The sequence below is a fragment of the Pseudoliparis swirei genome, chromosome 8 (assembly GCF_029220125.1).
Source record: "Pseudoliparis swirei isolate HS2019 ecotype Mariana Trench chromosome 8, NWPU_hadal_v1, whole genome shotgun sequence".
In the NCBI taxonomy this organism is placed as follows: domain Eukaryota; kingdom Metazoa; phylum Chordata; class Actinopteri; order Perciformes; family Liparidae; genus Pseudoliparis; species Pseudoliparis swirei.
This window is the reverse complement of record NC_079395.1, coordinates 9,997,699-10,019,252: the sequence shown is the minus strand read 5'-3', so window position 1 is coordinate 10,019,252 and position 21,554 is coordinate 9,997,699. Positions and strand designations below refer to the sequence as shown.

The 21,554-nt window shown below is 46.1% G+C and overlaps 1 protein-coding gene across 4 annotated transcripts in view; it reads left to right on the top strand.

Annotated features, from left to right (window-relative positions):
* Positions 1-21,554, top strand: part of dab1b (DAB adaptor protein 1b) — a 45,645-nt gene that overhangs the window by 3,982 nt on the left and 20,109 nt on the right. For 3 of the 4 annotated variants that reach the window (XM_056421508.1, XM_056421509.1, XM_056421507.1), the window contains exon 2: positions 17,270-17,876. The exons of the other annotated variant lie outside the window; for it this stretch is intronic. In XM_056421508.1, the coding sequence (XP_056277483.1) occupies positions 17,807-17,876 (70 nt within the window). In that variant the 5' untranslated portion in view covers positions 17,270-17,806. The remainder of the gene's footprint in view (positions 1-17,269; positions 17,877-21,554) is intronic. 4 annotated transcript variants of the gene reach the window in all.

The window sequence follows — 21,554 nt, the reverse complement described above, 5'->3', positions numbered from 1 at the left end:
TTTCCCCACGCTTCCAGTCTTTATGCTAAGCAATGCTGTCCATTCTTTCAGATTCATAATTAGTGTAACGTTATAACAATGCTAATCTTCTCAAATGACTTCCAGCAAGAAAGCGTGTAAGCAAATCTCAGAAAATAGTATTGTCTTACATCTACCAAGAGAATCATCCTGTTTAAATGAGCATTTCCATTTCAATATGTTTAGGCTGGACCTGTTTCAGTAATGCAATTGGAAATAGGCCCACACCTATAAAAAAATAAATGCATCCCCCACATAATAGATATCATCTTGCACATTAAATTACATTTTTTACATTATATAGTGTCTGTAAATTGCAACTCTATTGTCATTCATATCTTGTTGCATATCAATTCATTCAATTATTTCCATTATCAGTTAGTCGCGGGACCACTCCGCTTACAAAAGCCTCAAACCTTATCAGAGTAAACTTGTTATTATTGAATTATATGATGAAATTATGAAAAATAAGAAAAGTGTAATTTATCAGAATAATAATGTTTTCAGCAATTTATATCTCGTCAATAACATTATTATTCATATATATTTATATATATATGAATAATAATGTTTTCAGCAATGTATATCTACTTATCAGTTATATAATATATATATATAATTTTGTAATGCAAAAAAAAAAAAAAATGTCATCATTCTGGATTCATTACAAAATCAACTGAAATATTGCAAGCCTTTTATTCTTTTAATATTGCTGATTATGCTACAGCTTAAGAAAACTCTAAAAATATTTCCTCAGACCAAGTTAAAAAAGATTTATAACAGCTGAGTGTTTGTCAAGGCTCAGGAAACCCTTGGTGTGTTTCGAGTTAATTAGACAATTCAAGTGATTTGTTTAATACCCTACTAGTATACTTTTTCATGATATTCTAATATTTAGAGATAGGATATTTGAGTTTGCAATATTAAAAGAATAAAAGAATGATGACATTTTTGTTTTTTTTAATTGCATGACAGAAAATAAAGACCTTCATCACAATATTCTAATTTTCTGAGACAGTCCTGTATATATATGTGTGTTAATTCTGCTAAAAACAGTTGTCAGTTTTCTCTTATTGCACTGACCCTGTGGAGTTGACAATGAGGCCGCGACCCCACCACTATAGAGAGTGTTACTGGAATCAAATGGGCCAAGGAATTGCCAGCCCATCAAACAATTATTTCCATTGTGTGGAGCCGAGTAGCTCGTAATCTCTGGGCCTTGACCTGTAACATCTGGTGAGTGAGTAAAGTGTTCAGTGTGAAGCCGGCAGTGTCGGCCTGCCTCCCACGTTCAGCCGGTGCAGCCTTCACTGCCCGTTTCACTTCCAGAGGACTGGGCTTCTTCAATGCATCAATGACACCAGCCATCACAAGGGACATGTAGCATGCCAAACCAGTGATTCATTAGGACTCAATTAGCTGGGAGGCATGGGGCTCCCTGCCATATGCCTCGAGGTTCTACAGCAATCTGTACCCACTCCCTACTACTGTACTCTCAACTGTCTTTGGCCCTGCACAGTCTGTGCATGTTGCACCAGTGCTGTACGGGACCAGCACAGCGCAACAGCCTGCTCCTTTTCCCAGAGCCATTGTCTTTGTAAAACAAGTCAGTAGTAGAGATATCGCGGCTCTGTCTCCAGCCACCCAGCATCCGAGCTAGAAATGAGTCACAATGACCTTCATCTCAACTCATGTTGCGCCAGTTGGCTCCGTATGAAATGCTCATCCATCGACTGAAGTATGAGGCTGTGGAGCTCTAGATACTGTAAATCTAAGAAGGTAAGAAAGGCCTCCGCTCAATATCGACTTTGCCTCGCTTGCCAAGTGGCGGCGTGTGCTGCCGACAAGATCTATCCATCCTCAAATCTAGTTTGTCTTCTTATCTGTGCCAAGGAAAAGGACCCTCTCACCCCATCCTCCTTACCCCCACCATCCATCAATCTCTTCCACGACCCACAATTAAGGAAATTATATGAGAGCAGAGAGCAGTCTTAAAGAGAAGGGCAACAAGCACACTGATCTCCAGATATGTGATGTGATGTGACATACACACACAAGCTGGCATATGATATGATTGTGTTAATAATTGACATTACGAAAAAAAAAAGTCAAGTCAATGCTGCTAATTTGCTATATCTGACCTTTATGAAGTAGCAAATGAGAGTTGGCCTCCATGCCACCTCCCTTACCTGCTGTGATGGCTTGGTTGGTCATCCAAAACCTTGTTTGATTGGATACATGAATCACATTGTAGTATGAGTCATCAGAAACCTTGAATGGTTAAACAAGAAGCTTAAAGACAGAGATATTTATTCAAAACACTCAAAAGGTTTTTGTTCCCCCACATGGTAGACATACACATAGAGACCATTACAAGGAGGAACACATGACAATACAGATAACCTGTAGCACAGGAACAAACATTTTGATAATAATCATTTTTCAGAGTATCCTTACATTTGTATGAGTTAATGTTGAATCTTCCAGAAACACACCACTGCACAATTGACAGACTCGAAAAATACTGGGATTATTGGGGGGAGGAATCTTGTGTCAGCTGTTGACAGCAGGAGTTCACGACATGAAAAAAAAAAGCAAAGGATGTTTTTGCAAATTGAAAGCGTAACTTTTCAAGAATGCCAGAGGAGCCAGAAATGGAATCGAGTGAAGTTGGAGCAGCTCTTCCCCAGTTGTAGGCACGTGCAGCCACACAACTGCACACCTCCAGCGTTTTCACCGCATTACCCAGAAACACTACGTTCATGTGACCTAATTAATCAACCTCTCCTCCCCATTCATCTGCTCTCACTACGCACTGCGGGAGGCTCCGTAAGCAGCGGAGCATTCATCACCTCTGAGTAGTGAGGGCCTTTCGGTTTCATCCCGTTGGCCCGTTCTGCAACCCTATTCCCCACGGGCGGGACAGCAGCTCCATATGTGGCTGATGATTATAATAGTGAGGAAGTCTGACAGCAGCAGGCATTACAGTAGCTGAGATGCATTTGTGCGTGTATTTGTGTTTGTGTTTTATAAAATATGTAATCAAATATCAGCTTAGCAGGAGTTTTTTCCACTGACAGTCAATTCAAATATTGTATCTGCCACATCTCCTTGCTACAGTGCTTTTTTAAGCCCCTGGAGGCAATTGAGATGTTTAGTTCAGCCTAGAGGAGCTCTCAAACTCAATCCTCATGTGATTTCATATCCCCTGTTTCATGTTTTTTCTTACTGAGCGCACATTGCATTTCCCCTGTTTGGATCATTCACAGTTTGTATTAATCAAGCATTAAACGACAGCACATGTTTATTCAATCGCACACAACCGAAGCATCTCTTCAACGGAACTGTTGGGAATGAAATGTTATGGTCATTTTGGGGTTGTAGTGTTTCTGATATGTATTTCCCTTTATTGGTATATAAGAAACTGCAATACAATTCAACAGTACAACAAAACTGCAGCCTGGGAAATAGCCCCACAGTAATTGAATCAACATCGTATAACCTTCATGGCTTTAGTATTTATTTCAGGACTGTTGTATCAGACTGCATTAGCTTTGTGTTCAGCATAAACTGGCCACTAGTCCATTATCTTTGACTAGTCATTGGATCTTTCAGTTACTACACTGTAGAGATGGAGGAAAACATAACAAGTATAACAAATAAATCCCCAAAACTTCCTCTAGCTACGAACTGCATCTCTTTATATTGAGCATCTGCCAATTCAGAAAATATCCCAAAATAGTGTCGGGATTTGAAGCCACATTGCCGTTCCCGAACCTGAATCAAGTGCTTTTGTTGCCTAAAAAACCATTAGACTTCCTTCATGTGAACAAAGCTTTGCCTCAAGCAGCGTCGCAGCCGCTGGAGTATAAATCAGACATTAGATTGATTCTTATGGAGGAAATCATACATTTATGGGTTTGGTTTGCTAATGCATTATTATTATCATCATTATAAAGAAGCGTGACAGGAGGCCATATTTAACTCTGTGACAATCAACTAAATTGTGGAATCTGACATGTAAGTACAAATGTAAAAGGAGTGTTTTACTCTTGATGGCTGCTGACATTTTCTTTCCTCTAATGTCTGCCTGGGCTGAGTAATTGCAGTCGCTCCCGTTTGTAACTTTGTACCCGTAAATGGGGGATCTCTCTCACGGTGATCGCTGCAGGGAAGATATCCGATATTTTTGATGTGGCGCTGCACTGAGCGACAAGCATCTGGCACAGCATCAGCGGTCGGCATGACGTCTTCTGACGAGAACCTTTAGATCACATCTCATCAGAGCGCCACAGTTGGCAGCAACCCTGATGTTTTGCTCTCATCAGCCGTCAAGTGTCATATTCAGAAGGCTTCACTCAGGCTCGTACCCGGCCTCTGCTCCGGGTTTACACATCACAACATGAACAACTGAACAAGCTACAGTGGCGCTTGGCTTGCGTATGTTGGCGATCTGTGTGTGAGATCTTGACCTTGGGATGCCATTGTAATGAGAGGCAGTGGAATATTTCACTTATCATTAGTGGCATGATTAGCTGCCAATGGGCTGTGTCTGGCGTGGTTTAATCCTCCCAGTCTCCGGAGTGCGATAACATATGAGATGACAACAGTTTCACACCCGGCTTCACACCTCCCGCGGTTCCATACGTCTCAGCAGCCTAATCACTCACGAGAGATTAATGAGAGACGTATAGGTGTGCTGGGAGATTTAGTAATGACATCAGCACCCCCAATATTGTCGTCAGGGGAATAGACAGTTTGTGTGTGTGTGTGTGTCTGTCTGTAAGCTTCTTTTAAAGTACAGTTTTACAAGATGCTTGTTACTTTGCAGTGGGAGAAGTTTAGCTGCATCAAAGGCACCCTGAAAGGAAATAAGTAGTTAAAAGTTATTTGTGGAATGATGATAACTATAGTACAGCTGCAGAAAGAAAAATGACATCGCTTTAAAATACCACTAATTTGGATTTTAACAAGAGTTGTAGTGAACTGTAAAATGATGTCTGTTCTTTAAATAGCTCCTGCAGTCGCCTGCAGGCGTATTCCTGCCAGACGCAGCAGTGTGACAGGAAACCCGAACGAACTGAGGGGTTCTCCTAGCTGTTATGTATATATACAACATTTAAAAAAAGATGGATGCGGGATTTGTCACATCTGAATGGTGTCTAACCGTGACAAACAAATGACAGATGATGAAGATATTCACACGTTAATAATTTTGGCCCTTACTCAACAGCTTTATTATCATATTCAACAAACACTCCACACAAAAAAAGCAACATCGTTCCCTCTATTACCATAAAATAATGTAACACTGTTGAGTTGGTACAATTTGTTGATAACATTAAAAAAACATATACGTCGTTATAAGATATATTTGTGGCTATAAGGTATATTTGATAAAAAACGATGTAACAAATTACGTGAAACTAATGTGACAGTGTGACAGAGATTAAGAAAGTAAAGAGAATTAACATCTGAATCTGCAGCTTTATAAAGCTTAACGGTGAGTTTCAACTTGCTGTTACTTCGTACAACCTTCAGCTTCACTATCTTGGTTCACTCTCACCACTCTCATTATGGCTGTTTTCGGCTGCCAGTGGAACATTTAGCTTCTCAAAAGCTAAATATTGCCCTTTGGATATTGGTGCCCTTTCATACTACAACGGAACAATAATGTTTACAATATTCACTAAATCGCAATTTAGAAATTATTGAATTATTAGAATTATAGTGCGTTTATCAAAGTCCTGTTTTTTTCCTTTTTTACTCATAGTAACTGACGTTTTTTTTACCACAGTGAGTAAACGGGGCACTGCAGCAGCCATGTGCAGCTCAGGGGAAGGCTGAAATGAAAAAGAAATCAAGGGAGGAAAAATACTCAAAACACCCTCAGAATAAATCAGACTACCTTCCCTTTATCAAAAAGAAAAACTATATTACCCATTATTTTTCTTTAAACCCCCTCTCAGTTTCTAATAATCTTCATGCAGCCCCTTTGTAGTCCCTTTTGTACTGCTTTTTCATTAACATTAAGTGAAACTACTCCACTACATACGGTGTGTGTGTGGTATATCATAACATGACAACATCAATAAGACATCGTGAAAGGAAGTAGACAAACAAATAGGGTTCCTTTTATTTTAGGAAGCTTTCCGGTGCTTCCCTTCAGCTTCATTAATGCCGTCTGGCAGACTGCAGGTTATGTTTTTGTGCTGATCTTTTTTGATCATGGCAACTTTTATCTCAGCTACAATGAATCTCTGTTGTGTTTGATAATCATATTGCCATTCCACTGTGCTACTGAATTAAATGTCAGTCTTTTAAGTTGTGAATATAGTCAAAACAACAAACAATGACAACTATTTTTAAAGTCGAGTTTAATAAAGAGGTCTGCTTGAGTATCTTAATTATTTCCATGACCCATGTGCAATTAAAGAGGATACCTTTTGGCTATTTATTTACTACAAAGGGAACACAGAGGGAGGGAAGAACACTAATTGTCTCATTAATTACTCTCCGCATGAAATAATGACCAAACCAAGGTATCCACAGTTCTTTTGTGACTGGGTTGGGGGTGGCAGCAAAATAACACATGCTTCAACCTCTTTTCACAAACAGGCATTATGTTCCAAGTGAGGGGGACAAAGAGAAAAAAGGGCAGGGGAGAATGGGAGGGAGAGAAAAAAAAAAGGGAGAGATGACATTGAAAGAGTAGGGAGAAAAAATGGCAGTGGAGATTATAAATGATAAATACTGAGCAAATCAAAAACGAGAGGAAAGAGAGACAGAAGGATAATGGCTCAGTGTTTGTCCAGGCCTTCTGGAGCCTGTCCAGTTCTCTCTCCCACCGCATGTGGTAAATAGCCTGTTTTAACACACTAGTCAGACACTGAGACACAGCACAACAACAAACCGAATCAACAGTGAATTAAAGACTCCTCTGGGAAGCCACAGCGTAACATTGGAGGAGGTGTTTTGGTGTTTTGGTGTTTTGGAGAGACGGATCCACCAATTAGCTGTAGTGAGGGGGGTCTCACGCCGGCTCTGTTTCCAGACCTGCTGAACGCGGTGGGTGGAATTAGACGAATACAAGAATGAAATGTATCTTGTTTTCATGCTATTGTTCACTGTCACCATAGGGAGCGAGTGACACTTTATTAGCCTGGATATGTCTGTTAGAGAGGCAAAAGCAGCCGAAGAAGTGCAAACTTTCAAAATAATCCCCATTAATATTTGCATCTTGAGACCTCCGCTGTGCGAGTACGACGGTGTTTGTTCATTTATGTCATGTCTCAGACTTGAAGAGACCACCCCTCTCTCACACTCACCCCCATCCTTTCCTCCTCCTCCTCCTCCTCCTCCTCCTCCTCCTCCTCCTCCTCCTCCTCCTCCTCCTCCTCCTCCACCCTCTACTTCCATATAAATTGGGCCCGGTTATTCTGCAGCAGAGCTGGTAAAAAGGATAATGCAGCTCCTCACTGCCCTCTGTGTAGATGTGCCCGGCCATGTTGGAGCCACGCCTCACTGAATGCACAGCTCCAAGGCCGCTACTGACATAAATCTGCACGGCAAAGCAACTGTATGGCAGCGCTTATTCAGTTTACCAGCTGTAGCCGCTGAACCCGAAGCGATGAGGCCTCCATCTCCCTCAGAAAGTAAATGAGAGCACTTTGAATGCCCAAACTGAATATTTGTGTATGTATTTTCTTCCCTTCGCCTTCGTTCGCTCACTTGACTGTTCGTTCCATCGTCAGAGGCCCTCCATCTTGTCAGAATGAGGTGAGCTAATGGGCCGTGGCTGAACAGCCTGAGCTCAGAGGCTATCAGTTCCCCCTGGAAGGCCAGGAGAGAAGAGGAGGAGGAGGAAGAAGAAGAAGAAGAAGAAGAAGAAGAAGAAAGAAGAGGTCCTTCTCCTTCTATTGCTACGTTTCAGCTTTCCCTCAGATAAATCAAAAGGAATAGTTTAGTTTGTTGTACGATGGCAAAACAGAGTTGTCCCCATTTCTTCCGCTAATTTTATGTACATTTTATTCATGTGTGCGAGAAGAAAGCTCAGTAATATTGTACTTGTTTTTATCCAGGCAGCAACCTCTGGTTCTGAAAAGTGAAGCGAATGCTGAAGTGCCTTCACCCTTTATTCTTTCTAATGGCCATTAGTGGGCGACTCCTCTGGTTGCAAAAAGAAGTCCGATTGTAAAAAAGTCTATGAGAAAGTGACCCTTCTTCTCACTTGATTTAAAACCTCAGGAAATATCGTAAACATGAGTTCATAATGTTCATTTAATAAAATAGACCATAAGCAAGGTATGCTGTAGGTTATGGCTACTTTGAAATTGACCCTGTGTGTCCGTTTTGAGAGTTGTTTGTTGTGGCAGCGGGGGGTGTTAAGGCTCGGCTGCAGAGTGGGTGGAGCGGGGGTGTGGTTCAGGGAACGGTGTCTGATTGTCATCAGCTGGTCTGGGGACAATCAGACCAGCTGATGACAATCTGTGTTTGTGTATCTGCGAGGCGGTGACTTCAAAAGGAGCTGGATGGACTGGAGAGGGAAGAGCGTGCCGAGCAGAGACACAGTCTGCGTTCGGGAATAAAAACTATTACCGAATATCCCTCTGGCTGCTGGTGACTTATTGGTGCTTTAGGGGGGGAACCTACTAGTGACAGCGACGCACTTGTCACACTGGAGCCAAACGTGGAGCCCTTTTTTTTTTTTTTGTGGAAAAACAAAGCACATGGAGAGCAGCCAGCAGCACCCAGATCAGCCAACCCAGCCATGGATTCAGCTGGGGCAGATGCTGGAGCGGATGGCAGCAATGCTGCAGGACCAGGCGGAGGCAGGCCGGCAGACACTGGGGAAGCTCCTGGCCCAGGCAGAGGAGCAGACTCGCGCCCTGGAACTGCTCGCCGCCCAGACGGCGGCGGCCACACCTTTCCCCTTGGCGGGGGGGGCGCTCCAAAAAATGACGGCGGGGGACGACGCGCAGTCGTTCCTCGAGACTTTTGAGTTGGTGGCGGAGGCGTGCGGCTGGCCAGCGGGGGAGTGGGCGATTCGCCTCCTGCCCCTACTCACCGGGGAGGCGCAGACTGCGGCCCTGGGGCTTCCCCCAGCAGCACGCCACAGTTATGAGGACGTGCGAAAGGCGGTGATGGATCGGCTGGGTCTGACTCCGGGGGATCACCAGCGCAGGTTTCGCGAGGCCAGGATGGGGCCCGACGACCGGCCGTTTGCCTACGCGCAACGGCTGAGGGACGCCGCGACGAGGTGGCTGCAGCCCGGGAGCACAGGAGAGGCGCAGGCAGTGACAGAACGGGTGATACTGGAGCAGTTTGTTGGGGGCCTGCCGGCCGAAACGTCGACGTGGGTCCGCTGCCACCGCCCGACATCACTGGAGGCTGCCGTCACTCTAGCAGAGGACCACCTGGCGGTTTATCCCAGCAGTCAGGTGGACAGCGACGGCACACGGGCTCCAGCTAGGCCGACGCAGCTCCGGACGCCACCCACACCGGCCCCAGCAAACACCGGCACCCTTCCCAACCCACAGGTAGTCCCTCAAACGCCAGGGCAGGAGTGTTGGAGGTGCGGGCGGCCCGGACACGTCCGGCGGGATTGTCCGCTGATGGAGGTGGGCCAGGTGATCCGGGTTGCCGGCTCTCCAACACCCTCCCCAGGTCCGGGAGCGACGTACCGCGTACCGGTAAGAATCCAGGGGGGTATACATCAGGCAATGGTGGATTCCGGCTGTACACAGTCTATGATCCACCAGAGCCTGGTTCGACCAGGGGCATTGGTGGAAGCATTGTGGGTGAAGATAAGGTGTGTGCATGGGGACATTCACGAGTATCCCATAGTGTCAGCGGAAATTAGACATGGGGGTAAAAAGCATAACGTGAAGGTCGCGGTTAGCTCCCGCCTTACGCACCCCTTAATCTTGGGAACCGATTGGCCGGGCTTTGATAAGTTAATGGGGAAGGCTGCGGGGGTGCGTCCACGGCAGACAGGGTCATGCGGTGTGTGCGCCGTGCTCAGCGGTGACGCGAGGTTGTCCGACACTGCAGACGGGGAGGGGGAACCGGCGGAGCCTCCTAGGGAGACTCCTCCGGTTCCTGAGTTTCACTCCATGGAAGATTTTCCACTCGAGCAGTCTCGGGACGATACTCTACGCTCAGCCTTTGACCAAGTGATACGAATTGATGGTCAACTGGTGCACCCTGACGCAGCGCAGACATATCCGCACTTCACATTGATCAGGGACAGACTGTACAGAGTGAGCCGTGACACTCACACAGGGCAGGAAAGCACCCAGTTGTTGGTGCAAGAGCCGCCGGAAATGGTTTTCCAGGCGGCTCACTATAACCCGATGGCTGGTCACATGGGATATGATAAAACTCTGGACCGAATAATGACCCGATTTATTGGCCGGGCATCCGGGCGGATGTGCGCCGTTGGTGTGCGTCCTGCCCGGAGTGTCAATTGGTAAACCCTCCGGCCATTCCGAGGGCACCTTTGCGCCCTCTGCCATTAATGGAGGTTCCATTTGAGCGAATCGCTATGGACCTCATCGGGCCATTTCACCGGAGTGCACGCGGATATCGCTTTGTGTTAGTCTTCGTGGATTACGCAACACGATACCCGGAGGCGGTGCCTTTGCGCAACATTTCTGCAAAGAGTGTCGCGCAGGCGCTGTTTCAGGTCATCTCCGAGTCGGAATCCCGAAAGAGATTCTGACTGACCAGGGCACCCAGTTCATGTCAAGAACACTGAGAGAACTTTACGGGTTACTGGGCATCAAGTCTATTCGGACCAGTGTGTACCACCCACAGACCGACGGTCTGGTGGAGCGTCTGAATAAGACTTTGAAGTCCATGATCCGTAAATTTATTAATGACGATGAACGAAATTGGGATAAATGGCTTGACGCCTGTTGTTTGCAGCACGGGAGGTTCCCCAGGCCTCCACGGGATTTTCTCCTTTGAACTTTTGTTCGGCAGGACTCCACGGGGTGCTCGACCTCATTAAAGAAAACTGGGAGGAGGGGCCGAGCACCAGTAAAAACGAAATCCAACACGTCCTGGACCTGCGAGCAAAGCTCCACACCCTGGGTCAGCTGTCACGTGAGAATTTGCTCCAGGCCCAGGAACGTCAGCAGCGGCTGTACAACAGAGGTGCCAGGCTGAGACAATTCACACCGGGAGAGAAGGTACTTGTATTACTTCCTTCTTCCAGCTCTAAACTCCTCGCCAAGTGGCAAGGGCCCTTTGTGGTCACACGGCGAGTGGGGGATGTCGACTATGAGGTGGTGCGTTCTGATAGGGGCGGAGCTACACAGATTTACCACCTCAACCTCCTAAAAGCATGGAGGGAGGCGGAGTCTGTTTCTCTGGTGTCCTCGCTATCTGAGAGAGAGGAGCTGGGGCCTGAGGTCCCAAAATCCACCAATCCGCCTCGCCTCCTGTGTGAAGACCGTCTCTCCGGGACCCAGAAACAGACATTGCCCGGTTGCAAAAGCAGTTTGCTGATGTGTTCTCTCTCCTTCCAGGACGCACAAACCTCATAGAGCACGAGATTGAGACTCCTCCGGGCGTGACGGTGCGGTTACGACCCTACAGGTTACCTGAACACAAGAGAAAGGTGGTTCAGCGGGAATTGGCTGCAATGCTGGAGATGGGGGTAATAGAAGAGTCCCACAGTGCCTGGTGTAGTCCCATTGTTCTTGTGGTCAAGAAGGATGGGTCTATTCGGTTCTGCGTGGACTATCGCAGGGTGAACGAGGTGTCACGCTTCGATGCTTACCCAATGCCCCGGGTCGACGAACTCCTGGACCGACTGGGCACTGCGTGTTTCTTTACGACACTGGATTTAACCAAGGGCTACTGGCAGATTCCTCTGTCGCCAGAGTCTAAGGAAAAAACGGCCTTCTCCACTCCGTTTGGGTTATACCAATTCACCACGCTTCCCTTTGGATTGTTCGGGGCCCCGGCCACCTTTCAACGCCTCATGGACCGGGTGCTGCGTCCGCACGCTGCATATGCGGCCGCCTACCTGGATGATGTGATCATACACAGCACCACCTGGGCGGAGCATGTGCAGCGGGTCGGCGCGGTGCTGGAGTCCCTGAGGCAGGCGGGGCTTACGGCCAACCCGGGGAAGTGTGCAGTTGGACGGAGGGAGGTACGGTATCTGGGGTACCACTTGGGCGCCGGGCAGGTGCGCCCTCAGGTGGACAAGACCGCCGCCATCGCAGCCTGCCCACGGCCCAAGACTAAAAAAGAGGTGAGGCAGTTTTTGGGGCTGGCGGGCTATTACAGGCGGTTCATCCCGAACTTTGCGGAGCTGACCAGCCCCATGACTGACCTGACCCGGAAAGGTGCCTCAGATCCGGTCCAGTGGACGGAGCGGTGCCAGTTGGCGTTTGAGGAGGTAAAGCAAGCTCTCTGTGGGGAACCGCTCCTCCACACACCTAACTTCTCTCTCCCTTTTACTCTGCAGACTGATGCGTCGAACAGAGGGCTGGGGGCCGTTTTGTCCCAGCAGGTAGGGGGGTTTGACCGCCCCGTGCTGTACATCAGCCGCAAGCTGTCGGAGAGGGAGGGCAGGTACAGCACGGTGGAGAAGGAGTGCCTCGCCATCCGGTGGGCGGTCGACTCCCTGCGCTACTACCTCCTGGGACGCTCATTCACCCTCTGGTCGGACCACGCCCCGCTCCAATGGCTCCACCGCATGAAAGATACCAACGCCCGAATCACTCGGTGGTATCTGGCTTTGCAGCCTTTTAATTTCAAGGTGATCCATAGGCCGGGGACACAGATGGTCGTGGCCGACTTCCTCTCCCGCTCTCACGGGGGGGAGGGGGAGTAGGTTGGGCCGGATGTTGGCCCGGCCTAAGTCGGGCGGTGGAGGTATGTGGCAGCGGGGGGTGTTAAGGCTCGGCTGCAGAGTGGGTGGAGCGGGGGTGTGGTTCAGGGAACGGTGTCTGATTGTCATCAGCTGGTCTGGGGACAATCAGACCAGCTGATGACAATCTGTGTTTGTGTATCTGCGAGGCGGTGACTTCAAAAGGAGCTGGATGGACTGGAGAGGGAAGAGCGTGCCGAGCAGAGACACAGTCTGCGTTCGGGAATAAAAACTATTACCGAATATCCCTCTGGCTGCTGGTGACTTATTGGTGCTTTAGGGGGGGAACCTACTAGTGACAGCGACACACTTGTCACATTTGTGTTTTGTCTTACAGCTTTCTATCGTATGTTTTCAGTTCAAGAAATGTGTAACTGATTTGTAGATGTTTTGGTATCGTATAATGTGTGTTTCAACGTTTGGCTGTACTTTGCTCCACCCTCTCGTATTTTTCCTGGTTCCAAAAAGCCGAGCTGGCGACGGCCAAAATACCAAACTCTGGGCTTTAAACTGGCAGCTCTCAAACCAATGAGTCACGGTGACTTTGTCTACCTCTTATATAGAGTCTATGATTTCCTCATAGTCATAAGTCATTAGGCTGTCGTCACTAGCCTTGATGCTCCTAACGACCATCCTGACAGCGTGTTTGTCCATCTACCGCTGCCTAACATATAACCACTGGAGGAACTGCCATGAAAGTCAATGCAAACATTCCCGTTTCCTGCAGCACCACCATGAGACGGACATTTGTTTGGAGTGAAATGTCTCAACAGAAATTGGATGGATAACTAAACAATTTGCTAAAAACATTACTGTCCCCCTCAGGGTGAATTGTAATCACTTTATTGATCACTTAAATGTTATTCTAGTCCCATGATCAGGTCATATTTTAAATGTGTGTGATAAGTTTGTTTATGACATAAACCCTTTAAAATGTATGACATTCCCAGCTGTACTTTGTTTTTAATGGTAAATAGCAAATGTCATCATGCCACATGATAAAGATGCAATGTGTAAGAAATGATAACTATTTTATATAAAACTCATTAGTCAGGAGTCTGATTAGTAACTCATACATGGGCTATTAGCCACTTATACAGCCATATGAGACAACCTTATTATTGATGTAAGGCTGCGACAAGAGCTGTGATAGAATAAAATGTCAAAACCTGGAATATTAAACACAACGATACAGATTAAAGTCTTTAGGTCGGGAAGGACATAGGAGTAGTCGGCCGGCCATTGCTGCCACAGGTGACACAAGGTAACACAGCAGGGCTATTCAGAGGAGCTTTGTTTGGCCAGGTTGTGACAGGTGTGTCCCACTCCATAAGCTGGGGGGCATTTTGTAACAAAGATGACCAGCGCAAGGTGCCAAAGCAGGTCTGTCGAACAAACCTTCACCAGCCCCCGGCTATGCCAGCCTTGGCCAGGAAGAGATGGAGATGGTCCGGGGGACGGGGGCCACCCCGCTCCTCTGCAGTCACATGCAAACTGGAGTGCACAGACTGCTCCCTCCGTCGGGACCACAGTGAATGGAGGTGTAATTGGCCATATCCAGTGATAGATGGCTGTTCAACCTTTGTTACTCATCGGTGGCAGGATGCACGGAGGCTTGTCTCACAATATGAGGTTGATTGGGAAGTCTATGAAACACCAGTCTCAGGAGGAAATAAATGTGACTTACAAAAATCCTGGAGCTTAAAAAAAATGATCTGATCAAAATTAGCTAATGCTCAGTGATTGCTCATTATAGTTCGGGGACAATAAACATGACTGGAAATCTGATTAAAATGAATGCGTAATGTTCATCCATAGAGGAAAGTAGGAAGGAATAACTCAGTATTGTTGTTGTAAATTAAAACTCTTTGTCTCTGCAACATAAATCTCAATTTTAGTTTTCATTTAATTGCAGCCAACTTATGAAGACAGCAAATTCCCACTTTGTAGTATATGCATTCATTAGCTACTTACAAAGAGCTGAAAGCAGTAACTGCTTTGACAGTCACTAAAAGTTACAAGCCTCTTTCTGACAAACAGATCAAAACAACAAGGAAAGCATTTCTTAATGAAAAAGATTGAAGATAACATCGCATCCCACTGCACTGAAGAAGAGATATACCTGCATGTTGCCCAGGGGGTCTAGCTTTTCTTGAGAAGGTATCCACTCAGATCCTGTCCTGAAAATCCAATGGCGTGCATGATTGATGTGCTTAATGTTAAGGAAGAGAGAGTTGCCATACATCAGGCTTTCAGACAGCATGACTGTTTTTGTTCAATAAGGCAGTTACGGGCTAAAGGGTCTGACGCAAGCAGGAAACAAACATCTCAAGAGATGATTTGTGAAATGCTGGCAGACAGAGACAAAGACAGTGGCAGGTTGATGCAATGGAAGAAAGAAATGCAAGCAGAAATGAAATTGACTTCCCTCAGGAAGTTCTTTGCATTTGAGAGAGGTAGCACAGTGAACATATTAATAAATAAAGTGTGGCTTTTGTCAAGGGTTTTTGACATCCCCCAACAGTTGAGAGAAGCTGGAGAAACGCATGATGCTCGTTAACTCTGACCCAAATCATAAGAGACACTGGGAGCTGTTAAAACACAGAGCAGATTGGGGAGTCTGGTTAACCTAGATAGCATTGGTTTTGACAAGCAGCCGTACATCACATTAAATCGCTCTTCCGTCTAATACAAAGAGGCATATCTCATTCATTGGTAATGAAAATTACATTCTGATAAGGTTATTTGTGACATGGAAAATACCTCTTCCATCGTTGGCACTCTAAGGCTCTGACTATGACGTACTTATGTGGGAGATTTTCTCTTTGCTCGGACCTGGGCGACATTATCTGTCTCATAGGCGCACACAAGGGGCGACACATGGTCTAGACGAGGACAATTGGTGGTGATGGGGCAACCGCTATGACCTGTTGTTAATGAAAATTAAATATCTTAACATCAAAGTACATTTTTGAATGATGGGAGGATTGAAGGAGGGAAATGAGGATGCAAAAGATTGTATCTGGAAGGTTTTCCTTTCCAAATTTGCCCAAAAACTGTTTACACTTCCCTCTAGTATCTAGTCATGTAGCCCCATTGCTGACCTCAGCACTCTGTTTCTTCCTACATGATTCCCTGATGGTGGCTAACACCGGATGTGGAAATATGTGTCTCATTCTGGCAGTAGGCACACAAACACAAATCCCTCTGAAGACAATTTGGACACGGTTCCCTAAATTGTGCTTCATGCTGGCTTCACATCATGCAAATGGTTTCAGTTTTTCTATTCACAGTTTTTGAAATATCCGTCTCGGAGATTTCTATTTTGGGTACGCAACACAATGACAACAATGACAAAACAATTCTCCAGAATTTATATCCATACGCAGTGTCCCAGTTACTCTAGATACTCCACAGTCATTCCTGTGATATTTCTTGAGAGAAAACTGTTCCACATCACACATTGAGGTGTGTGGATTATCTAGATTAAACAGGGACTCCGGAGCATTGTCTCATGGGCAAAAACAGAACGTCAGTGAGAGGATATGCTTTTCGAGGGATCCATTAATAACTCACGTCGATGAATCTTTTTTCTTCCTCTTACAACTGAAAGTTTCAGGAAGAAGCAAGTTGTTGACAACAATTCTAAATGTTAAAATTAATTGAAAATGACATTCGGATCACCGTCAGATTCTCACCACACAGACTCACAATGTCAAACAAGGTCAAACGGGATCGTGTGTGCCTGGTGCTCGATGTGCAGCAGCTCTTTTCAAGCCGGTGTCAGCTGAAGGCCTCTTTTTCCAATAATGGCCCATCGCCATGCCAACTGAAGCATTGCCAGCCACGGTGCCAGTTTGGCACGGCCCCCGTGTTTGCAGTGGATGATTCAAGGGCATTAAAACACAATGTGGGGGGTTCCAGTTCATAGACGGCCGTGCCAGGTTTGCCACCAGTTTTCTTTGAGACAGCCTGTCATTCATCACTCTGCTACTTCCCCATCTCTTCTGCCGTTGGTCTGAGCTGTGAGCAGAAACAATCCATCTTCTGAAGCACCGGTCATGCTTTAACATTCTATATTTACTGGCAAGCTGTACATAAAACAAGAGCGCTGAATATTTTGCCACACGTCTCTTTCAAGGGTGGCCACTGAACAGCACGTATTTGCTGCTCTCGTTAAGAATTGATGATCCAGAAGAGTTAATAACATCTTTGTTGATTTGTTAAATTGGCGCCTGCCATTTTGTGTTTCAAATTAATTTGTAGTGAATGATCAAGGGAGATGTGTTATTAATTGTGTTCTCTGTTTTTAACCACCTCCAGCTTAACATTAACTGTCATCCCTGTCTCCTCGCCTTGCAGTGCTCGGAGCAAGTGACTGTGATGGGCTGTCGGACGGCATCTGAAGGACCACAGAATAATATCTACTCTTGACCTACTCTGAAGAACAATATCTGATTCAATCAATGTTGCAGTCTTCCCCAGGGGGAATTACTCCTGAGTAATAGGTGGACCCTCAGAAAAGAGCAACACTGGATCATGTGATACTTGACCTTCAAGGAGAGAACTCAGGTACACTCCAGAAGATGTCACATTTCATCTGAGGCTGCTCTCTAGAGGATCCCAGAGCTCATAATCCAACCATCTTTTCCTGTGTGGTTCAGCAATACTCAAACACCATGGCCCAGTAGCGACAGTCATCAACACTGGATCTTCATTTATTGAGGAGTACCAGACATCTCATCATGGATTTGAATGAGATTTTCTCCACAAAAGAGCGGCTGTAACAAAGACTGGAGTGTGGGGGAATCGGACACTGGGAGTTGGGAGGATTAGCGAGTGTGCTGCTACCCCATGGTGGATCTGCTGTGAGCAGGACGAGGGACCCAGCAGTGGAGGATGTCAGCGGAGGCCGAGCTCCAGCCAGGTGTCAAAACCTGCCAGCGAAAGGAGTCCAGGAGGATAAAAGGTTAGTTTGATGCTCCTTCGTTAACTGTCTAACTTCCTATAAGTAATGCATTTGTACAACTATTCTGTAATCCAGTTGCATGTAAGAAACAATGTCCGATGTATATGAGAAGCTGCCAGCGTCCTCGTGTTTGGCAGGCAGCTTAAAATCATGGTTGGATGGGGCTAAATGACGCTGGACTGCATGGATAGAAGCTTCTCTCAGTCAAGATCGCAGAGAAGGTCCAGATGTAGTCACAGCTATTCCATGTAGCCCCAGGGTTTGGTAGCGCCATGATTTAGGTGTCATGCACGGGGTAATTCACACCCTGTCGCTTTGATGAACAGTACAAGTGATGTAAGAGGACAAGGCTTTCTCTGTAACTTCTCTGGGAGATTGAAATGGGATTGAAAGGGCTGAGGAGAGAAGGGAAGAGGAGATAGGCTAGAGAGGGAGAAAGAATGAGATCCGTAGGGAGGGGGAGTGAGCAGGAAGAGTGTGCTTTCTCATTGGCCCTGCCTCTCTTCATTTATCTTTATTTTTTACTCATTTTCCATCCTTGAATAAAGCTACTCCAGCTCGTCCAGTAAATCTGACTTCTACGGGCTGGCTGTAACGAGGCCGCGGTGCCAGGTCCTCCGTGGCTGTTTCACTGGCCTTGTCGGCTTGCTCAGATAAATGGGCAGGCTGGAGGAGGGCCCATTGATTTGAGTTAAGTGGAGGGGGAGAGCAGAGTGAGGGGGCTACACACGTGGCCATGTGGGCTATCAGTGCAGGCTATCAGCCGCTGACTTTATCATGTTAATCACATGTGCTGCAGGGACCATAGTCACAATCAGTAAGGATGCTATTTAGAACCATATAAATGGAAATAGGGCATCACAAATGCATTAAGACTGTCAGGCCGCACAGCTCGCGGTGTTTGTGAGGAGGCGTGGGACCAGGTGAAGGACCCTGCTGAGGTTGATCAGGCATGTATTTAGACAAAGCCCACTATATATTCATATGGCTGCGAAGCTGCAGAAGAAATCGGTGTGATTTAAAAGATAAGAATGTTTTTATTTTATATTGTTTATCATGTTAATAATTCCTGTGGAGACCCAATACATACATGTGTAAGTCTTTCTGACACACACTCAAGTCCATTCACCCCTCTGGAGGATTTCTATAGGGTTGCAAATACATCCGTAAACTTAAAGTTATTTCTATTTCCAGCCTCATCGTTTAAAGCATTGGCTGCTTTTTTGCCTATTGATTCATAAATTGAAGAAAGTATTCCAGTGTAAAATACAACATTGAGGTTGATAACGAACAAACTACCTTCTTTTTCATTTTCGGAAAGTCACAGTCATTCTTTTCAAAGAGAATTTCCAGCAGCAAACTCTGGCTGTCGTGGTAAAGCCCACTCTGTCCATCAACATGCCTGGCTTTGCTCTATCTCCATAGCAACTGTTGCTCTCTCACTGTAATCGGTGTACGAAAAATGAATCCATTTCAAAAAGAGAGGCGAGGAAAGTGGACAGAGAGACATCGAAAGAGAGGACGATGGAGGCACCGGCAGACGGATAGAGAAAGAGACGGAGGGGGGCAAAAAAGATCAAATCAAAAGGCACTTCTCATTTTAAATGTATGACATCGATTGCAAAGATTGTAAGAGGCAGAACGCCACTGCCCTGTTGAGACTCCGCCCACTCCTCTCTACCTCCATCTGCCTGATGGATCGTGGAGGTCTCCATCGTGGAATATGCCGACTATGAACTATTCATACACTCTGTCATATTCATTGAATGTATTTAAACTCTAAATCTGTCCTTCTGTACACATGACATCTATTGCATCTGTCCATCCTGGAGAGGGATCCTCCTCTGTTGCTCTCCTGCAGGTTTCTTCCCTTTTTCCCCCCTGAAGGGTTATTTGGGAGTTTTTCCTGATCCGATGTGAGGTTTTGGGACAGGGATGTCTATGTGTACAGATTGTAAAGCACTCAGAGACAAATTTGTAATTTGTGAAATTGGGCTATACAAATAAACTGAATTGAATTGAATAGAACAAATAGTAACCATTTCACCCTATTCAAACACTATTTCACTATTTCACGCATTTGACCAAATACTATTCTGGTCTGCTTCTCCAACTGTTCACCATGAGTGTGATAATAGCATCATTGTCGAGTCCCGACCTGAAGAATTATCTCACCAATCAGCGCACATCAATACCTGCGTGTGACTCTGGTGACTCAATGGTCTGTCCACTGCATTGACGCGGCGCACAATGCCCCTCATTAACTCTGTGGCCGCTTTAACGATTAGCCATTAAACCAAAATCTCAATCTGTTGCGTAAGGCCGGAGTTGGATAGAGGCATTTTGACATCCGTGTGGGTTGGACGAGGTGCCGTTAGTCTTTGTAAGTGTCTATCGCCTGATGAAAGTTACTTCGTGCACATGGGGGAGGCAGATGGCAGGGACAGATTTGCCTTCCTCAGACATCATTCTCCTTGCTGCTGCTTGAAGTCATCAGCCCCCCGCGCTGAGCGGACATGCATAGTGTTTTCCTCCTATGATAGTTACATTGTCCATTGAATCTAGGTGCGCCCGTGACAGCAGGCATCGCCTCTCAATACAGTGTGTGGACCTTCTAGCAGGCAGTGATATTGACAGGAAGAGACAGATACACACTGAGAACGGTTCAAAGGTTAAGCTGCCTCGATGCCCAGATCCCCAACAAAAAGTTCCTTGTTGCCAAGTTCTTATATCTGGAGGGGCACTTCTGACTCTCCATCTGTTGCCATCTGTCTCTTCACTGTCCCCATTCTAGGTTGAGAAGGAGGACACTGTGCTCAGAGACAAGCCCTGAAACAGTATGGAGCAGGGCAAACAGTAATTGTTCTCTCCATGGTCCTGGTGCAGGGCCTGTCTGTGTCAGATGAGTGAGGGGAGTGTTTGATTTGAGGCCCTCTGATGTCCTGGCTGTGAAATCCTCGCTCCATTTTCCAAGATTTGGCTTTTTTATGGCTTTATTAAATCACTGAAAATGTGGGGCAACGGGGAATATTGTGGGAAGAAGTGTGTAACAAAGGTCCCTTGCTGGATTCTAACCTAGGACGCATGCATCTCAGACCACCAGCAATCCCAAATGGCAGGCATGTTGTCCTATGTGTAGGATACACTTAGATGCTGACCGTGCTTTAGGCAAAGCTCTGTCACACAAATTATAAACATCAGGCATATGGACCAGAAATACTGTTCGGACCATTCAACCTGATGTAATTGTAAACCCAGAAAGCCAGAGGAGTATGTGTCACCCCCCTCACACACATGCACCTTCTACCTCTCTCTTCTCCTTTCTTACAGTAAAAGTAACAACATGAAACAGCATGCCCTGCAGCTCTTTAGTTTTCAAATACAGCGCACTCGCTTGTCTTGTTCTGAACCCAGAGCACGTAGCGTACGAGTTATGCCACTGTGTCAAGACTCTCATTGGGTATGCAAGGCCTATACCTTTTTGAGGATCTGTGCATAAACCTCTAAATCTCTCCTGAAGTGTTATTAGGGGAGCTGTATGTAAAGAAACAAATGGCACAGAACATCTGGTTAGAGCTCATCTGAGAGAGCTGCACTGAATTGGACCGATCGTGTTTGAAATGCAACTGGAACAGCATGCATTTTACATTACATTAGTGTACGAGTCAGTCAAATCTG